This window comes from Branchiostoma belcheri, unplaced genomic scaffold (genome assembly GCF_001625305.1).
Source record: "Branchiostoma belcheri isolate BF01 breed outbred unplaced genomic scaffold, Haploidv18h27 scaffold2, whole genome shotgun sequence".
NCBI classification, from domain to species: Eukaryota; Metazoa; Chordata; class Leptocardii; order Amphioxiformes; family Branchiostomatidae; genus Branchiostoma; species Branchiostoma belcheri.
Window position 1 is genome coordinate 1052411 of NW_017803490.1, and position 19540 is coordinate 1071950.

Consider the following 19540-nt stretch of genomic DNA (forward strand, 5'->3'; position numbering starts at 1 on the left):
CAAAATGCTCATATTTTGCCCTGAACAGTTGAAAACAGTCCTTTTCTTCCTAGTTGTTACAGTTATTCCATCTTTCAATGCAATGGTATCATTAAATGTTCAAAATTCATTGTTTAAATTTTGAACCAGCCTGGTGTGTTGACTTCATGGCTCCTATCGTACCATTTTGGGCCATAATAGGATGCGTAGGCCTGTTTTTATTTTTTTTTTTTCGCCCGCCCGCTCCATTATTTTTCTAGAAAAATCCGTTAACCAAGAAATTGAATTGTTGTGGCCTTATGAAAAGGTAGGAGTGTAAAAATCTCTGTATCTTCACAATATTCAAGTTTGACATGTACAATCAACTGTTTTTGTTAGATGCTACCATTTATAATAGTGAGAAATTCCACTTCATTCCATCTTATTTACCATTTTTGAGCGCTACACAATCTTTGCACATCCCTACACGTTTAGTTGCTTTAATAATTCTTTCACCTGAATGTAGATTTTATTTCTTTTCACATTAAGGACAATTTTCTTTTCAGAAATTCTAAAAAGATTGTACAATGAAGATCATGATGAAGAGGATATCAGGGAAAACAGTTTGATCACAAATGCTTCATTTGAAAACATATCCCATTGCTATACAGAATAAAATAACAGACAATATTACAAGTGCTTTCCTCAATAGGAAAATGTACTGTATTCTCCGCCATAAATGCATAGAAATATTATTAGTCACAACCTTAAACTATATATTAGTATAAGAAATGTGAACTCTTTCCATCAAAAACGACAATGAAAAGTAGAGAGGGCCAGTTTGGATAATCTGGTGTTTGGAATTAAAAATTCAGAGGATCGCAGAGATGGCCCTATTCCAACATATTTCATTGTCATTTTTAGGGGTTTGCATGGGAGGTCCCGATCACGCTTTGCGCTGCATTCCGGAAGGCAGCGGCCACGATTTATTCTTCATTTGTGCAGACTGGATGCTTAACACATTGACTTACATCGAATTATGCAAAATTCACATGGCAAGGCGCAAAAGTATGCAAAGCAGCGACCCGGTATTACACTTCATTCATGCAAATGCAAAGATTATATAATGTTATATTCAACATTTAGTCATAACGACCTGACTTCGCATTACGCAAATCTAATACGAGTGCTTACGCATTGCGGCATGCAGACCCCATTTTTGAAAGAGTTCTAAAAATAAAAGACAACTCACGGTCAAGGTCCGATGTTCTCTTGTCTCATAGATAGGTGACAGGTCCCTCAGAAACACACACAGGAAAATCCTCCTGGAATTATCGGACAGGTACACAGGATAGCCGATAGATGGACAGGAACACAGATCCTCCGAGAATTTGGACAGGAACACAGACAGGTCCCACAGCACACACAGGAACATGGTCAGGTACAGTCTCAGCTTTCCATACCCTAGGGTGTAAAAGAAATGAACATTCAGAAAAATCTCATGCCAAATTTACCTACACCAAGGATACATCACATGCATGTTTACAAATACTAGTATTAACATATTACATCATATTCAAAATACTCACAACATTTGTTACAAAACCTGCTTTGGTTGGGGGAAGAGCACATGAAACTTTGTTAGTGAGGCAATTGTCTCACCTGTACAAACTCTTCACTGTCTTCAACTTCAAGTCAGATGAGCGCTCATCTGTGTCTTTAAATCACCCGATCTGGTCCAATCTTCTCTTGTCAGGTTCAGACAGGAGTCCTCACTACTGCATCAGTCAGCAGCCACCTAACTATACAGACATTACAAGTTACAAGACTTGTCTCAAATAACAAAGTAAATAGTAGATTAAATGCAGAAATTCAGATTTTTCTCACCTGATAGTCATCTGAGATCTTCAATTCATCTGGTCTGGTCCAATCTTCTCTTGTCAGGTTCAGACAGGAGTCATCACTACTGCATCAGTCAGCAGTCACCTAACTATACAGACATTACAAGTTAAACACTTGTCTTAAACACCAAGCGAATGGTAGGTAAAACGCAGAATTCAGATTTTTCTTACCTGATATCATTCCTTTTGGGTCTTCAAATCATCTGGTCTGGTCCAATCCAGTCTTGTCAGGTTCAGACAGGAGTCCCCACTACTGCATCAGTCAGCAGCCACCTAACTATACAGATAAGTTAAACACTTGTCTCAAATAACACCAAATAGTCGTAGGTAAAATGCAGAAATCAGATTTTTCCCACCTGATATTCCTCTGGAGTCTCCAAATCATCTGGTCTGGTCCAATCTTCTCTTGTCAGGTTCAGACAGGATTCTTCACTACAGCATCAGTCAGCAGCCACCTAACTATACAGACATTACAAGTTAAACACTTGTCTCAAATAACACCAAGTAAATGTACTAGGTAAAAGGCAGAATTCATGTTTTTTTCTCACCTGATATTCCTCTTGGGTCTTTAAATCATCTGGTCTGGTCCAATCTGTCTTGTCAGGTTCAGACAGGAATCATCACTACTGCATCAGTCAGCAGCCACCTAACTTAAGACAGTAGAAGTTACACACTTGTCTCAAATAACACCAAGTAAATGGTAGATAAAATGTAAACTTCAGATTTTTGTCACCTGATATTCCTCTGGGGTCTTCAATTCATCTGGTCTGGTCCAATCCAGTCTTGTCAGGTTCGGACAGGAGTCCTCACTACTGCATCAGTCAGCAGCCACCTAACTACACAGACATTACAAGTTACACACCTGTCTCAAATAACACCAAGTAAATGGTAGGTAAAATGCAGAATTGAGCTTTTTCTCACCTCATATTCATCTGGGGTCTTCAAATCATCTGGTCTGGTCCAATCTGTCTTGTCAGGTTCAGACAGGAGTCTTCACTACTGCATCAGTCAGCAGCCACCTAACTACTAAGTATACAGACAGTAGAGGTTACACACGTCTCAAATAACACCTGTAAATGGTAGGTAAAATGCAGAATTGAGCTTTTTCTCACCTAATATTCCTCTGGGGTCTTCAAATCATCTGGTCTGGTCCAATCTTCTCTTGTCAGGTTCAGACATGAGTCCTCACTACTGCATCAGTCAGCAGCCACCTAACTAAACAATATTAAAAGTTATACACTTGTCTCAAATAACACAAAGTAAGTGTCTACAAGGTAATTGCAAAATTCAGAATTTTCTCACCTCATATTCATCTGTGTTCTTCAAATCATCTGGTCTGGTCCAATCTGTCTTGTCAGGTTCAGACAGGAATCATCACTACTGCATCAGTCAGCAGTCACCTAACTATACAGACATTACAAGTTACACACTTGTCTCAAATATCACCAAATAGTTGTAGGTAAAATGCAGAATTCAGATTTTTCTCACCTGATATTCATCCGGGGTCTTCAAATCATCTGGTCTGATCCAATCTGTCTTGTCAGGTTCAGACAGGAGTCCACACTACTGCATCAGTCAGCAGCCACCTAACTAAACAATATCATAAGTTAAACCATTGTCTCAATTAAGACAAAGTAAATGGTAGGTAAAATGCAGAATTCAGGTTTTTCTCACCTGATATTCATCTGGGGTCTTCAATTCATCTGGTCTGGTCCAATCTGTCTTGTCAGGTTCAGACAGGAGTCCTCACTACTGCATCAGTCAGCAGCCACCTATATGTTACACACTTGTCTCAAATAACACCAAGTAAATGTACTAGGTAAAATGTAGAATTCAGATTTTTCTCACCTGATATTCCTCTTGGGTCTTCAAATCATCTGGTCTGGTCCAATCCAGTCTTGTCAGGTTCAGACAGGAGTCTTCACTACTGCATCAGTCAGCAGCCACCTAACTATACAACAATATAATTGTTACACACTTGTCTCAAATAATACCAAGTAAATGGTATGTAAAATGCATAACTCAGATTTTTCTCACCTGATATTCATCTTGGGTCTTCAATTCAACTGGTCTGGTCCAATACAGTCTTGTCAGGTTCAGACAGGAATCATCACTACTGCATCAGTCAGCAGCCACCTAACTATACAATATATATATGTTACACAATTGTCTGAAATAACACCAAATACTTGTAGGTAAAATGCAGAGTTCAGGTTTTTCTCACCTGATATTCAACTGGGGTCTTCAATTCATCTGGTTTGATCCAATCTTCTCTTGTCAGGTTCAGACAGGAATCCTCACTACAGCATCAGTCAGCAGCCACCTAACTAAACAATATTATAAGTTATACACTTGTCTCAAATAACACAAAGTAAATGTCTACAAGGTAGTTGCAAAGTTCAGAATTTTCTCACCTTAGATATTCATCATTCTGTGTTCTTCATATCATCTGGACTGGTCCAATCTTCTCTTGTCAGGTTCAGACAGGAATCCTCACTACTGCATCAGTCAGCAGCCACCTAACTATACAATGTCATAAGTTAACCTATTGTCTCAATTAACACAAAGTAAATAGTAGGTAAAATGCACAGTTCAGATTTTTCTCACCTGGCCTTATAGTCTGTATCCAATCACATAGTGCCTCTGTCATCACAAGTCTCATCTCATCAGGAAAGAAACACTTGCACATTTAGCTGGCCCTCAGGACACAGAAAACTACATGGTTCTATAAAAAGAAGAAATATTATATACAACGTGTTAAAAACAACAAATATGGTTACACACTCATGTTAACCATCACCTTTCTGATATAAGATTTTAATAAATCAATCATATTTGTATTGGTCGGGAAAATTTAAAACACAATCACTAAGTTTAAATACAGAACTAGGCACATAGATATAATCTCAGTGTTTAAAGTTGAATGCCCATTAAGAAATATGTGGAAATTTTTAATTACTGCATACTCGTCATAATGTTACAATACTTTGTATTTGAACACTTGTGTACTTATACTTTGTCATGTACTTAAACAATAAATTTGAATTAAAAAAATTGTTTAAAAAATAGTATAAACTCACAACGTTTTATAAGTGACAAATGCGAGACACACATACCACACATTGAAAATATTCAGGAAAACACGGCAAAATTGACTCTGTAAAAGCTCTAAATCAGGAATGGTCGGTAGAAAGCTCCATATAACAACACCATTTTTTACGTATTATAACTTGCACAATATGACATGTTCTTACTAGTTGCTAAGGGAATAATGTCTGTCAAATAATTTGCTCCTTACCTGTACCATGTGCTCGCCGGACCCCACAATTCTTCCCAACTGTCTCGTCTTTTCCAGGCCAGGAAATCCGTATTTTCTCCTCAAAAACACGACAAAAACAGCACCAAATCTACCGCAAACTTCTCATCATCATAGCGCACAGTTTATATAGATATTTTGCCGCCCGAAACTCGAAATAAGTACCCGAAAATGCACAACTCTGAACATTCGCCATTTTGAAGGAACCTAAGCCAAACGTGCTATTTCTTCCCAGGTGGTCAAAATAGTCTAATTACGAAGACAATCCAGTCACTAGCCTCCACCAGGCTTCGTGAGGAGGTTGGAAAGAGTAGAAATCGACAAATAAAGAGATAACATGTCGAGGGTCTGTTAGAAAGTAATGTGAGTTTGCGTGTGGCAAACTGTACTCTCCAGCGGACCAACTCCCTCGGCATGATATCTCTCTATTTGTCACTTTCTACTCTTTTCAGCCTCCTTCCGAAGCCTGGTAGAGGCTAAATCAGTTACCACAATCATCTAACGTGTCAGTGATGACCCCTAGCGGTTTTTTTGTCCCTGGTGGATGCGGGTTTTCCTGCATGCAATGTTAACTTTGGCCGTTTGGTGGAGCCTTTCTTGTCGAAATAATCAGGTCTGGAAATGTGTCTACGTGTATTCTACTATTATTACGCGCATTAATTTTCGCCTGATTTTGGAAAAAAAAAAAAGAAATTTTGTTGCCTTCTGACAGTGGTCAACATGCCGAAAATGCGCAAAGATGTCTGCTGCCATGCCGGAACGTGGATGGCAGATAACTATGAAGAGAGGAGACAAGAAAAGGCTCTGATTTAATGTTGTTGTTTTTTTACTTTGATGCAGTGATATGTGATGCTGACTGTGTATATGTGATGTTCTCCCTGAATCAAAACCATTTGTACAATGATGGAGTCAAAATTCTAAAATGTAGGAACCTTGTTTTTTTCGGCCCGCCTTGTTTTTTTTCGCCCGCTCGCGTTAGATTTGGAGTCTGCGGAGGATGTCATCCATAAAATTTACTTGCTGTGGCCTTATGTATCATGTATTGTTGCTATAGCGGTTACCCCCTGGTTGGCTAAAAGCAAACAAAGATCACATAATTATATATAGCTCAAATAACATAAGCTGATTGTTGCGACTTATTCATGCATACTTAAGTAAATGACATTTAAGTGTTTGTTACTAAGGGTAGCACATGGTGATTTCCCAAACAATTACCGGCAATTATAACTTTCAAGTGTTGTCTTTGGTCTAAAATAACTGTTATACCACTTACGTTTCTTATGCAAACACTCAAATTTGTTTATACCGCCCTGGTTAGGGCTACTCTATGGTGCTGAGTGACCGGCTGGGGAGAACTCCTATACTTGGAAAAGTACGCCTTTCTCCGGAGGTGGGTCAACTAGACTTTGTTTCCAAGCTGACTAGATTGATGTTAGGTCTGTCTTGTGTTGACTTAAGCCTCGGTCACAACCCGCCGTACGTGCTTCTGCGTGCAAAAACTTGGGCAAACGTAGGGAATCCGTGCGCGGTGAGTACCGCCTCCGTACGGAATCCTACGGATTTGGGAGCACGCAGACACGCCGTAAAACTTTAAGTGCATGTAAAACTTTTCTGCGTGCGGTCTACGGATTCACCACCCGTGCGTGCGAGTAAGGGCGACGCGCGTGCCCCGTACGTACCGTACGAAAGACGCACATGTTAGTACGGCCTCCTTACGGTAAAGTTGCAATCGCACAGAGATCGTACGTTGTAAGCACGTACAACTCACTTACCACTTGCGCAACGTACGATGCACGCAACCGCTCACGGCCAGACGTGGCGTGCAGACCACACTCTTATACCATGCGAAATCGTGCGAGTGACGTGCGAGTGACGTGCGTCGATGCCACTCCTTCCCCACGTTTTCAGAAAAAACGTAGCAGACGTAGCCTCCCAAAAAACGTACGGACAAAAAGCACGTACGACGGGTTGTGACCGCAGCTTAAGCGAACAGGGTCTAGAGTTCTGCACTACAGAAACGTACAAAACGCTGCTAAAATTCGAGCAAAACAAGCTGAAGATAATATCTACTTGGAGATAGAATTCGACATGCATAATATAGGCCAATTCCTATACATGGCAAAAGGGTGAAGGACGATTTAGGGCTAATAACTACTTTCTTGCTTGATTAATTGGTGAATTGCAGGCCATTAAAAGTATCTAGTTGTTTACTGACATTTCCGATGCAGTGCTTTAGATAGTCGATCACATTGTTTTCAGCCTCAAAATCCTATTCTAAATACTGATCCTTAACCGTTCCCGTAATTTCTAAGGTATTGTAGGTAAACATTAGCCTCCACCAGGCCTTTCTACGGGAATACGGATCGCAGAATTCGGCAAAAAAAAAGAGAGTAAAAGGGAGTCCGGCCGCGGGGAGGTAGTTTCTTTCCCTCCGAAGGCCTGTCAAACCTACAAGGCGGCCAAACTCCCCTGACAACTATTCTCCTATATATAGCCAGCGTAGCTAGTCTGGTAGAGACTAGGTAAACATTATACCATGTATATGGGTAACATGTAGAGTTTACGCAATACAATGATATGGCATGTATGATCATGTATCCTAAAAAACATATAGGTCAAACAAATTGTCTCTATTAGGCCACATCGTCTTAATTCTATGGATGACATCCACGCGCGCATTAATTTCGCCTATTAAAAAAGATCACTTCCTCCGAGGCTCTGGCCTGGCTCTAGGCCTGGGTAGTCCATGGTAGTTAGCGACAATACGTAGCCGGTGGTAGAGGATGGCACCCAGGCTGCCGAAGCTCCACGACTCAAGAACTCAGTACATTACGTACAGTGCCGATTCATAAATTCCGCAAAAAGCCAGAATGTACCGGCTTGTCGTATACGTTGCTAAGTACTGCCACAAATTCACAATACCAGCTTTGTATTCCTCTGGTTTAGTAGCATTTTTATTTTTGGCCGGATTTTTTTTTATTCGCCCGCGCGCACTAGTTTGGGGGTCTTCAGAGGATGTCATCCATAAAATTAAATCGGTGTGGCCTTACATCATCTGCACTCCACGTAACACGTGCTCAATTTCCCAAACAATGACAGGTAATTATGTTTTTGAAGTGTCATGTTTGTTCCAAAAGAATATTTATGGCATAATATCCTTAAATATTTTAGATAAGAATGGATATAAATTCTTGCCAAGCCCTCAGTCGGTATTTTGTCCGTACTGCTTCAGAAGAACTGACGCAAACCAGGAGAATGAAGTTCGGCTTGGCGTTTTTGGTTCTCGGGGTTTTGGCCCTGTCTGGTGCCGGTACAGCACTGAAAATCGGGGCTTTCAACATTCAGACCTTCGGCAGGAGTAAGATGTCCAAGCCTGAAGTCGTGGAAATCCTGCTACAGGTTAGTCTATAGCTACTTCTTTTCTTTCTTTTTTCTTTTCTGGGAATCTATGGTGGCTTAATTCCCTAGCCTCTACCAGGCTTGGGGAGGCAGCTGGAAAGAGTAATTGGGGTGCGGCGAATTGTTCTCTCAACGGACAAACTCCCTTGGCATGCTTATCCCTCTATTTGGCCGATTTCTACTCTTTCCAGCCGCCTCCCCAAGCCTGGTGTGTGTGTGTGTGTGTGTGTGTGTGTGTGTGTGTGTGTGTGTGTGTGTGTGTGTGTGTGTGTGTGTGTGTGTGTGTGTGTGAGACAGAGAGAGAAAAGGAAGACAAAGAAAGAAAGATAGGGGTAGTCAGACAACGGACAAAGAGATAGAGATAGAGACACATTTAGAAGACACTATATGTAATTTTTCTATGACTATGGTCTATGTGTATTCCTAACCCTTCTCACAGATTGCAGAGCGGTATGACATCTTACTGATCCAAGAGATTCGGGACAGCACGTTTACCGCCATCTACAGCTTTCTGGACCAGCTCAATGCGTAAGTTCCCCCTGTTTTATTTGGACACATCTGATTTTATTTCTTTGTACTGAATATTGTACACTTTTGTGTCATGACCTAAGGCCCAAGGAATTTTTTAAATTTTTATGGATGACATCAGCGCGCGCAATAATTTTCGCCTGGTTTCGGAAAAAAACAAGAAATTTTGTTGCCTTCTGACAGTGGTCACCATGCCGAAAATGGGCAAAGATGTTTGTTGCCATGCTGGAAGGTGGATGGCAGATAACTATGAAGAGAGAAGACAAAAAAGGCTCCGATTTAATGTGTTGTTTCTTACTTTGATGCAGTGATATGTGATGCTGGCTGTGTATACGTGATGTTCCCACTGAATCAAAACCATTTGTACAATGATTGAGTCAACATTTTAAAATGTAGGAACCTTGTTTTTTTTCGACCCGCCTTGTTTTTTTCGCCCGCTCGCATTAGATTTGGAGTCTGTGGAGGATGTCATCCATAAAATTTACTTGCTGTGGCCTAATGTAACTCTGGGCCCTCTTGTAAATCATTTTTACCAAGTAAATGAACAGGCCAGTCGTCTTGTGATGAAATAAAAAAATAAATAAGCCCAGAAGGTTTCAGAAGTTGTGAGTTTTGAAACCAAACATTCAAACAGGTATAGAATAAGAAAAACTGTCTATTGTACTTTGAACCACAGCCGCCGTGGGAACGATTACTCCATGTTGTTGAGTGACCGTCTGGGGAGGTCTTCCTACTACATGGAACAGTACGCCATTCTGTACAGGTGGGTACAGAGCATAGGACAGAGATTGAGCCATGTTGTGTGTGTGTGTGTGTGTGTGTGTATAGTATGTAGTTAAGCCTTGCCATGTTGTAATGTTAGTAGTATGTACTATCATGAAAGTTAATCTGTGTTGGTAGTTGCATGGTTAAAGTTAAAACTTTTGGTCCAACACAAAAAATTCTCTCGAGCTTTCGACCAGTCACTCTGGTCTTTCTCAGTAGACTGACCCAGTGAAGCTTGTCACGTGGCTTCTTTGAAGTGTGACGTCAACACTGGGTCAAAGGTATCTTGTAGACGATGTCGGCCCCCGTCGCGGTTCGTTAGTAGTATGTAGTTAAGCCTCATCACGTTGTAGTAGTATATGTGTATAACGACTCCAGGAAGATCAGTATGTATGGAAACTCAGTCTGTACAAACTAATGAAGATCGGTTTAAGGAAAAAATAATAAACAAAGATTGAGCAAGACCACACAGCGTGTTAGATAACTATCAAACCTTCTTGGAATGGGGCCGAAAAATCTTGAACCTGCGGCCGAAACGCCCTTGAATCGGGGCTGAAAAGGCATGACCGCAAAGCCCTGGGCTTGGGGTCGAAACGTCTGGGACCTGGGGACGAAACATCCCGGATCTAGGACCGAAACGTCCTAATCTGCAGGAGGACGAACTGTCCAGGTGTGGAAACTGTTCAGAGGCCAAGCTGTCCGACGTTCACTGCGTCAATTTGTACCAAATCAGATTGTAAAATTCGTTATTCAATCGTGTATGTGGAAGTTTGCCCAGGTCATTTAACTCTCTCTCTCTGTTGCCTAACACTGTAACCAATAGAGAATAGACTACTGGTAGCTAAACAGCTACTTCAGTGTGCCGATGTTACAACCGTGTGTATCAAGATCAACCGTAGAATGTTTTAACCAAATGTTTTTGCAAATCTTTATTGTTTCCCCTCTAAAGGAACGACCGTGAGCTGACTCCTGTGGGAGACTACCACTATGGAGACCCTGGAGACATCTTCCACAGGGAACCTTACGTCATCCGCTTCCTGTCAGGAACTACCTGTAAGTTTATCATCACTGTGTTTTCAGTTCGGTTGTAGGACCGTAAAAATCCGCTAGAGGGCTCAAAATTAAGCATGTTCTCTGTTGTGTTGACACTAAGCAACATACTAAATGTCACGAGGATCTGTTAACAATTTGTCAAGTTATGCTGTTAGCAAAATGTAAGGGACATAGAAAAATGTTGTTGTTTTTTATTGTCCAAACAGTACCCGTGCAGCCGCAGCCTTTATACGGCTGGATTGATGCAGGGTATCACATAATAATCAATTCAAATCACAACAATTACAACAATCAAATAATACACATGATACACATATTTGTTCCACAATTATTTTTTGTGGAACTGTCGCAAGGGTCTGTGCGGCTGACATTCGGCACCACTAGGTGACCTCAATACGACTTTCCCCAACCGAAGTTAGGTACCCATTCACACCTGGGTGGAGTGAGGGAAGTTGTGTTAAATGCCTTTCCCAAGTCGAACGCTCTACCACTACGTCATCCGACGCCACATCTAAGTAAGAGACATAGGGGACCCCCATTTCAACACCAAGGACATTGCCCGTGAACGCGCCGCCGCCGTACTCCGGCCGCAGTTGAGCGCTCTCGGCAGGCTCTGGCCGGCGCGAGTCGCGGTGCAAAGCACGGGCGTGAATTACGGATCCCCCATTTCAGCACCAAGGACATTGCCCGTGAATTCATCGCCACCGTACTCCGGCCACACTTGAACGCTCTCGGGGTGGCGTTGGGCGAGGTGCAAAGCACGGGCATGAATTACGGATCCCCCATTTCAGCACCAAGGACATCGCCTGCGGTCACAACGCCGTAACTTCGGCCGCAGCTGAGCGCTCTCCGGGCGGCGTGGGAACGCCTGCCAAGGTCCGTTAGGGATTAGGGACCCCCCATTTCAGCACCAAGGACATCGCCACCGCACGCCGCCGCCACCACAACCGCACTCCGTCTGCCCGCACTTGAGCGCTCTCGGCAGGCTCTGGCCGGTGCGAGTCGCGGTGCAAAGCACGGGCGTGAATTACGGATCCCCCATTTCAGCACCAAGGATATCGCCCGTGAACGGACCGCTACCGTACTCCTTCCGCACTTGAAGTTGAACGCTCTCGGGGTGGCGTTGGGCGAGGTGCAAAGCACGGGCGTGAATTACAGACCCCCATTTCAGCACCAAGGACATCGCCACCGCACTCCCTCGCCACCGCACGTCGCCGCCACCGCACTCCGTCCGCACTTGAGCGCTCTCGGCAGGCTCTGGCCGGCGCGAGTCGCGGTGCAAAGCACGGGCATGTATTACGGAATCCTCCGTTTCAGCACCAAGGACATCGCGTAGGGACTAGGGACATCGCCTGCGGATGCACCGCCACGGTACTCCGTCCGCAGCTGAGCGTAGGGACATCGAGCGTAGGGACTAGGGACATCGCCTGCGGACGCACCGCCACGGTACTCCGTCCGCAGCTCCGTCTCACCTTACCTGTGTTTTCTGTTTCTCTCTAGCCGTCCAAGACTTCGTGTTGGTCCCCCTACACGCCGACCCTGAGGACGCAGTGGTGGAAAACAATCAGCTGTACAACGTCTACCTGGACGCCGTGGACCGCTGGGGAGACCAGGACGTCCTGATCTTCGGAGACCTCAACGCCGACTGCAGCTACGTGGGCAGCGCTGATTGGTCGAGCATTCGAATCTGGACGGACAACCGATTCGAATGGCTGATCGGGAACGAGGCTGACACGACCGTCAAGGGCACACACTGTGCTTATGATCGGTACGCATGCGCTCGGGGTAGCAAGGGCAGCTTTTTTTAGCCGCTTCCTTCTCCAAATGTCCAAATAGAAAGTTTTTTTTCTTTCTAGCTGACCCCCTCAAGCAGGAAATGCTTTTGTAAAAACGATTAATTTAGCGTAAGTTCAATAAGCTTACGCAAAAATGATCATCTGATAAAAACTATTTTTTTAACGGAGTGGTTCAATGCAAGGCCTATATACGTCCACTTCTCGGCATCGAACTAGAAATATGAAAGAAACATGGCTATGTCAAGAAGTGGCGGTGAACGTTTGATTTGAAAGCCTGTAGATTGTAGGTTGGTGGGAAACACTTGTCAGGGAGGGAATTCCAAAGCTTGGCCGTACGGGGAAAGAAACTGTCACTGTAAAAAGATTTCGAACAAGGAATTTGGACGGTTACATATGCAGGAATAACGAATATAACTTGTGAATTTGTGTTATTTTTTTTTCAGACTGGTTGTCGCCGGTTCTCAGCTCCAGGCGTCAGTTGTGAGCTACAGCGTGTTTAACTACATGGAGGAGTACAATCTGTCTCAAACTGAAGTAAGAGCAGACAGTTTCAGAGAGTAACGTATCTTGTTTGTTTGTTTATTTGTTTGTTTGTTTGTTTGTTTGTTTGTTTAGGATCTCCATTTGTGTGATTTTCACACTACTCTTCCTGGAGTCCGTAGTGAATAATCAGATAAGTATTTGGACCATCCCACACCGGGGCATGCCCTACTCTTTTTCGAAAGGTGTGGTGGGTTCTTTAACGTGCGTGGGGTGTGGCTCTCCCCAAACACGGGACCTCCATTTAACGTCCTATCCGAGGGACGTCCCTAACCAAAGCTAGGTAGTACTCATTTACACCTGAGTGAAGTGAGGAAAGTCGTGTAAAGTGCCTTTCCCGGTGATCGGTGGCATGTCAGGACTCGAATCTGGGACCCCTGGGTTCCGAGTCGAGTACTCTGCCGCTACGCCACACGACCCCACAGAATTCTTCAAATATGAGGTCATTGACCATCAAGAACGAAATATAAAATGCATATTTTTCTATTTGCTGTCCGCCTTTAAAAAACTCTGCTTATAGACGAATAGCTGCCTTAAAAGGAAACTAAAACGACTTGACAAAATTGTAATAGAATGTATTGAAAAGGTGATATTTTATCATATGATCAATAAAGTACAGAAGAAAGTGTTTAAGGCATAAAATAACATACATATGTTTCCCACAGGCAGAGGCGGTGAGTGACCACTGGCCAGTGGAGATGGACATCGCCTAGTGCCCCCCCCCCCCGTACATCGGCAATGGAGGACGCACGGTAATGATGTAACTACAGGCTATTATCACCAGAATAGAGCATTTGATTCAAACCATCGATTAGAAACCATTTCTAATGTATGTTTATTGTTTATTTGTTTATTTCGATTTTTCACAAAGTGAAAGGGAGGGCAAAACAGGTGCATACGCACCTTTACAAGTTGCCCTCCCCCCACAAAAACACATATACAACATCATGAACAACATCAGAATTTACATGGTCAATAACAACAAGTGAAAATACATCAATATAGAAGGTTAAGAATAATTCATAATATTGTGGAGACATTCTGAGGTCCTAAATACTGTTCTTAATTGTGCTAACCCTAATCAAATTAGTCTAATCAAACTGTGTTTTCTTTTCACTTCAGGAACACCTTTATCTCTGCTGACCAGCCGATGTACATGTATGAGTGACAATGGACCAGATGATTCGCATTCTGCTTGTTGTGAATAAACTTGTAAAACTGCTACGCTCACTCGGTGGTTTAATTCTGTGGTTATAGCAACTGACCATATACACCTCAGGGTGGGTCATTAACCATTAGCAGGTGCTATGCCCCGTGTTTGGCAGAAAGCCATTGAAAGAGGTTGTTTACCGTCTTTCGTCTATGCAATGCTTTACATACGATGACCTTGTTTTCCTATATACCTCGTGTTTGGCAGAAAGCCATTAAATGCAGTTGTTTACCGTCATTTCGTCTGATACAATACCGGTACTTGACATACGATCGCCTTGTTTTCCTTCAGCCTCACAATCCTATCCTTAAGATTCTGAGCTGTTCCTGTACTTCCTAAGATATAGTAGGTAAGGATTGTAACATGGGCTACAAGTAGAGTTTACTCATTATAATGCCTAACTCCTAAAGGTTGGATAGTTTTGTCCAGCTTTTTAGAATAAACGTGGGACATAGGCAGCTGTTGCTGGTGTTGTGTCCGACACATATGGAAACAAATACAGGACAGGGCAATACCCATTTTCACTAGAGTTAAGTGAGAAAAGTCATGTTAAGTGCCAAGGCTCTAGATCGGTGGCATGTCAGGACCTGTTGGTTCCGGGTCAACCACTCTGCCGTTACGCCACACGACCATTTGGAACTTCATACAAGGCAAATACACGTGACGTCTATGAGCCATACAGGTTTGAAGTCACACACACCGACAACCTTTTCAGCCATTGCATAAAGAACGTCAGCCTCCCTTAATCTTCTATTCATGGCAAAAGATGAAGGAAGATTTTAGGGCTTTGTCCATTGTCAAATAACTACTTTATTCATGATGAGCGAAATACAAGCCATTAAAAGTAGTTGTTTAACGTCATTTCGTCATATGCAATGCCCAAGATACGATCGCCTTTCAGCCCCCAAATTCTTATCCGATCTCTTATTTCCTAAGGTATTGTAGGTATGGAATATAACATGGGTTACATATGGAGTTTACTCATTATAATATCTAACATCTGACGGTGGGATAGTTTTTTTTTCAATCTATTCTAGCAGACAGAACACTTGGCCATCTTTGAACTTAATACACGTAACTTCCATGAGCCATACAGGTTCGAAGTCACACACACCGACAGCTTTTCAGCCATTGCATAAAGAAAGGTCAGCGTCACTCATACCCCCTCACCCACCTATTCACGGAGGTCAAGGACGATTTTAGGGCTTTGTCCATTATCAAATAACTACTTTATGAGCGAAGTACAAGCCATTCTAGCAGTTGTTTACCATCATTTCGTCCTAATCAATGCTTTGTATACGATCGCCTTGGTTTCTTGTAGCCTCAACATCCTATCCTTAAGATTCTGATCTGTTCATCTACTTTCTAAGGTATTGTAGCATTTGGCCATCTTGGAACTTAATACAAGGCAAATACACGTGGCGTCCATGAGCCATACAGGTTCGAAGTCAAACACACCGACAACCTTTTCAGCCATTGCATAAAGAAAGGTCAACCTCACTCCGACCCCCTCAAGAAGGACCAATCAAACTGCCTCATAGCTAGATCAGATTGAGGGAGTTAGGTTTCACGAAGTATACCTCCCGCAGCCGATTGCGCACTTGAAAATACTCAGTCGTTATTTTGTCTGTACTATTCAAGAAGAACACAAGCAAACCAGGAGAATGAAGTTCAGTTCGGCTTTTTTGGCTCTCGGGGTTTTGGCCCTCTCTGGTGCCGGTACGGCGCTGAAAATCGGCGCCTTTAACATTCAGACCTTCGGTAGGAGTAAGATGTCCAAGCCTGAAGTCGTGGAAATCCTGCTTACGGTCAGTCTAATTCATATATCTATGAGAAACATACATTTACCGTGTATGTAGCATACAACAGGCTTTACTGAGTAACCACTGATGGTAAGATTCGGCAAACTTTGGGTCAGCAATTGGCCAGGAGAGAGAGCCATGGTAAAGGACTAACATGTACCACGAACAAGTGGAATTTATATATGTTCTGTACGTAGGATATTTTCGTTGTACCCATGTATATTTGTCTGTATATCTACATGTCTTTGACCTAAAAAAAAGTCGCTGTACTTTTTGTTGTGTCAATAAAGTTCTACATATATATTGTCGCCAAACTCTCCCGGCGACTTCTCCATCCTTTTTGACATAAATTTGACAACTTCAACCCAGGTTTTTAATCCTAGGTATGCGTGATTTTTTTTTTTGGTGTGTGTGTGTGTGTGTGTGTGTGTGTGTGTGTGTGTGTGTGAATGTGTGTGTGTGTGTGTGTGTGTGCGAGACAGAGAGGGGCAGACAGACATATAGACAACAGAACACAGAAACCTACTGACAAACAACGGACAAAGATACAAAGGCAGATTTGTATGGTACTATACGTACTTTTTCTAACCCTTCTCACAGATTGCAGAGCGGTATGACATCTTACTGATCCAAGGGATTCGGGACAGCACGGAAACCGCCATTTACGACTTTCTGAACCAGCTTAATGGGTAGGTTTCTCTTGCCAGTTAACTAGCGTATCAGTCGTGGGAAGGACTAGTGTATATATTCTTAGTCCTCAAGCTGGTTCTTCTCTTCAAATTTTGACCCTTTTTTTAGTTTGACCTTGGAACAGCTAAGGTTTTGAGTTAATATGGACAATGTTTTTGTTTTGACGTTTCGGATTTTATTTGTTTCTACTGAATACTCCCCCCTTTACTGCTGACGGAATGTAACAGGTCCTGTCCTCGGAAATCAACTTTTACAAGTTGAAGGGGCAACACAGCCGCCTTGTGCTGAATCAGAAAAAATAAGCCCAGAAGGTTTCAGACGTTGTAAGGTTTGAAATCAAGCAGTCATACAGGTATAGAATAAGAAATATTCATTATACTTTGACCCACAGCCGTGACGGAAACAACTACACCTTGCTGTTGAGCCCCCGTATGGGGAGGTCTTCCTACAAGGAGCAGTACGGCTATCTCTACAGGTGAGTGCAGAGGATAGGGCAGAGATCGCATCGAGCTATTTTAATGGTTTAAAAACCATCTTGGATTGGGGCCGAAAAGTCTTGAACCTGGGGCCGAATCGTCCTGGACTTGGGGCCAAAACGTAATGGACTTGGGGCCGAAACGACCGGGATGTGGGACCGAAACGTCCGGATCCTGATCCTGATGTTTTAACAATGTTTGTACAAAAAACAACGTTAAGACATGTAAGAACTTTATTGTTTCCCCTCTAAAGGAACGACAAGCCGAATGTCGTGGAAGACTACCACTATAGCGACCCTGGAGACATCTTCCACAGGGAACCCTTCGTCGTCCGGTTCCAGTCAGGAACTACCTGTACGTAAGAGTTTGTCATTAATATGTTTTGGTTCGGTTGTAGGGCCGTAGAAACCCGTTAGGGGACTCATAATAAAACCTGTCGTTTGTTTGGCTGACGCCTATCCACGTGCTAAATACCATGACGATCCGTTCACAACTTCTCGAGTTACGCTGTTTGCAAACAATTGTACACGGTCACAAACACACACACATACACACTCACATACACATGTACCACCATGGAAAACCCCTCTTTCCCATACGTCGAGGTGGCCCAGTGCATGCACTCTTCTCCGATATAGCTTTTGGCCCTTATGGCAGACATTAGGGACCCTCTATTTCAGCACCAAGGACATCGCCTGCGTAAATAGCAGATGACCGGCCGGGGTTTGAACTCACGACCTCCCGGTTGCAAATCGAACACTCCACCCAATTAAGCTATAATTGCAGCGGTACGACATACCAACTGTAATATCTCAGCTTACCTGACTATCGCGGCCAACTGTATTTGTTTGTCTCTATATATAGCCGTCCAAGACTTCGTGCTGATCCCCCTGCACGCCGACCCCCAGGACGCAGTGGCGGAAATAAATCGACTGTACAACGTGTACCTGGATGCCGTGGACCGCTGGGGTATCAATGACGTCATCATCTTGGGGGATCTCAACGCCGACTGCAGCTACGTGAAAAGCGCTGATTGGTCGAACATTCGAATCTGGACGGACAAACGGTTCGAATGGCTGATCGGGAACGAGGCTGACACAACCGTCAAAGACAGCTCCGACTGTGCTTATGACCGGTACGCATGCGCTTGGGGTAGCTTACTTCGTCATAGATTGGACTTAAGTGGCTTCTTATCCACTTCTCGTCGCCCGATGACCCAAATAGAAATAATATTTTCTAACTAACCCCCTTAAGCAAGAACCGCTTTTGTAAACACCAATTGATTTAGCACAAGCTCACTGCGCTCACGCAAAAGAGACCATATGACAAGAACATTTAAAATTAATGAATGTCATTCCATGCAGTAATGTAGAACACAACTTGTAAATTTGTGGTGCTTTTTTTCAGATTAGTCATTGCTGGTTCTCAGCTCCAGGCGTCTGTTGTGAACTACGGCGTGTTCAACTACAAGGAAGAGTACGACCTGTCTCAAGATGAGGTAAGACCAGTAAATCATCTTTTCTTCCGCCTTTAACATCAGAAATGGCTAAATATGAGATCATTGACCATCGAGAACGAAATATACAACATTTTTCTATTTGCTGCCCTTAATAGAATGTATTGAAATGGAGACTTTAATCACATGAACAATAAGATACAAAAGAAATTGTTTAAGGCATGGAATGACATGTATTCTCCACAGACGGAGGCAGTGAGTGACCACTATCCAGTGGAGATGACCATCGCCTAGTGCCCCCCCCGTGCATCGGCTAAGAAGGACGCACGGTAATGATGTTACCAAATTTTGTTATCACGAGAATAGAGCTATCTTTTTTTTTTTTAAATCCATGCACTGTTGGATTCAAACCATCTATTTGAAACCATTTCTAATGTATGATTATTGTGGAGAATTCCTGAGGCCCTAACTGTGTTTCTTTTTTACTTCAGGAACGCCTTAAGCTCTGCTTAAGTATTTGACCAGCCAACGAGTGACATGAACCAGATGATTTGCATTCTGCTTGGTGAATGAGTTTGTAAAACTGAAATTTGCGGTGTCTTGTTACACATTTGCAGTGTCAGTTGTCTATTTACACACACAAGACTTGA

At 42.9% G+C, this 19540-nt stretch overlaps 2 protein-coding genes across 2 annotated transcripts; both read left to right on the forward strand.

The window, feature by feature from the left end:
* Positions 1–8397: 8397 nt before the first annotated feature.
* On the forward strand, positions 8398–14009 carry LOC109468741 (deoxyribonuclease-1-like). The gene is made up of 7 exons (XM_019767068.1): positions 8398–8574; positions 9014–9102; positions 9779–9865; positions 10817–10920; positions 12421–12688; positions 13160–13250; positions 13922–14009. The coding sequence occupies exons 1-7, from the start codon at positions 8431–8433 to the stop codon at positions 13967–13969; spliced, it is 831 nt and encodes a 276-aa protein (XP_019622627.1). The 5' UTR covers positions 8398–8430; the 3' UTR covers positions 13970–14009.
* A 2084-nt stretch (positions 14010–16093) lies between these two features.
* LOC109468340 (deoxyribonuclease-1-like) lies at positions 16094–19184 on the forward strand. Its single transcript, XM_019766589.1, has 7 exons — positions 16094–16274; positions 16869–16957; positions 17350–17433; positions 17688–17788; positions 18299–18569; positions 18842–18932; positions 19137–19184. Exons 1-7 carry the CDS (start codon positions 16131–16133, stop codon positions 19182–19184), a joined length of 828 nt encoding a protein of 275 aa, XP_019622148.1. The 5' UTR covers positions 16094–16130.
* Positions 19185–19540: the final 356 nt, after the last annotated feature.

Bases quoted from the DNA above. Each gene is read 5' to 3' on its own strand.
- LOC109468741 (XM_019767068.1), top strand. From the start codon at position 8,431: ATGAAGTTCGGCTTGGCGTTTTTGGTTCTCGGGGTTTTGGCCCTGTCT. The intron at 12,689-13,159 runs GTACGCATGCGC...TTTTTTTTTCAG, and splicing joins ACACACTGTGCTTATGATCG to ACTGGTTGTCGCCGGTTCTC. The intron at 13,251-13,921 runs GTAAGAGCAGAC...TGTTTCCCACAG, and splicing joins ACAATCTGTCTCAAACTGAA to GCAGAGGCGGTGAGTGACCA.
- LOC109468340 (XM_019766589.1), top strand. From the start codon at position 16,131: ATGAAGTTCAGTTCGGCTTTTTTGGCTCTCGGGGTTTTGGCCCTCTCT. The intron at 16,958-17,349 runs GTAGGTTTCTCT...TTTGACCCACAG, and splicing joins TTTCTGAACCAGCTTAATGG to CCGTGACGGAAACAACTACA. The intron at 17,434-17,687 runs GTGAGTGCAGAG...TCCCCTCTAAAG, and splicing joins CAGTACGGCTATCTCTACAG to GAACGACAAGCCGAATGTCG.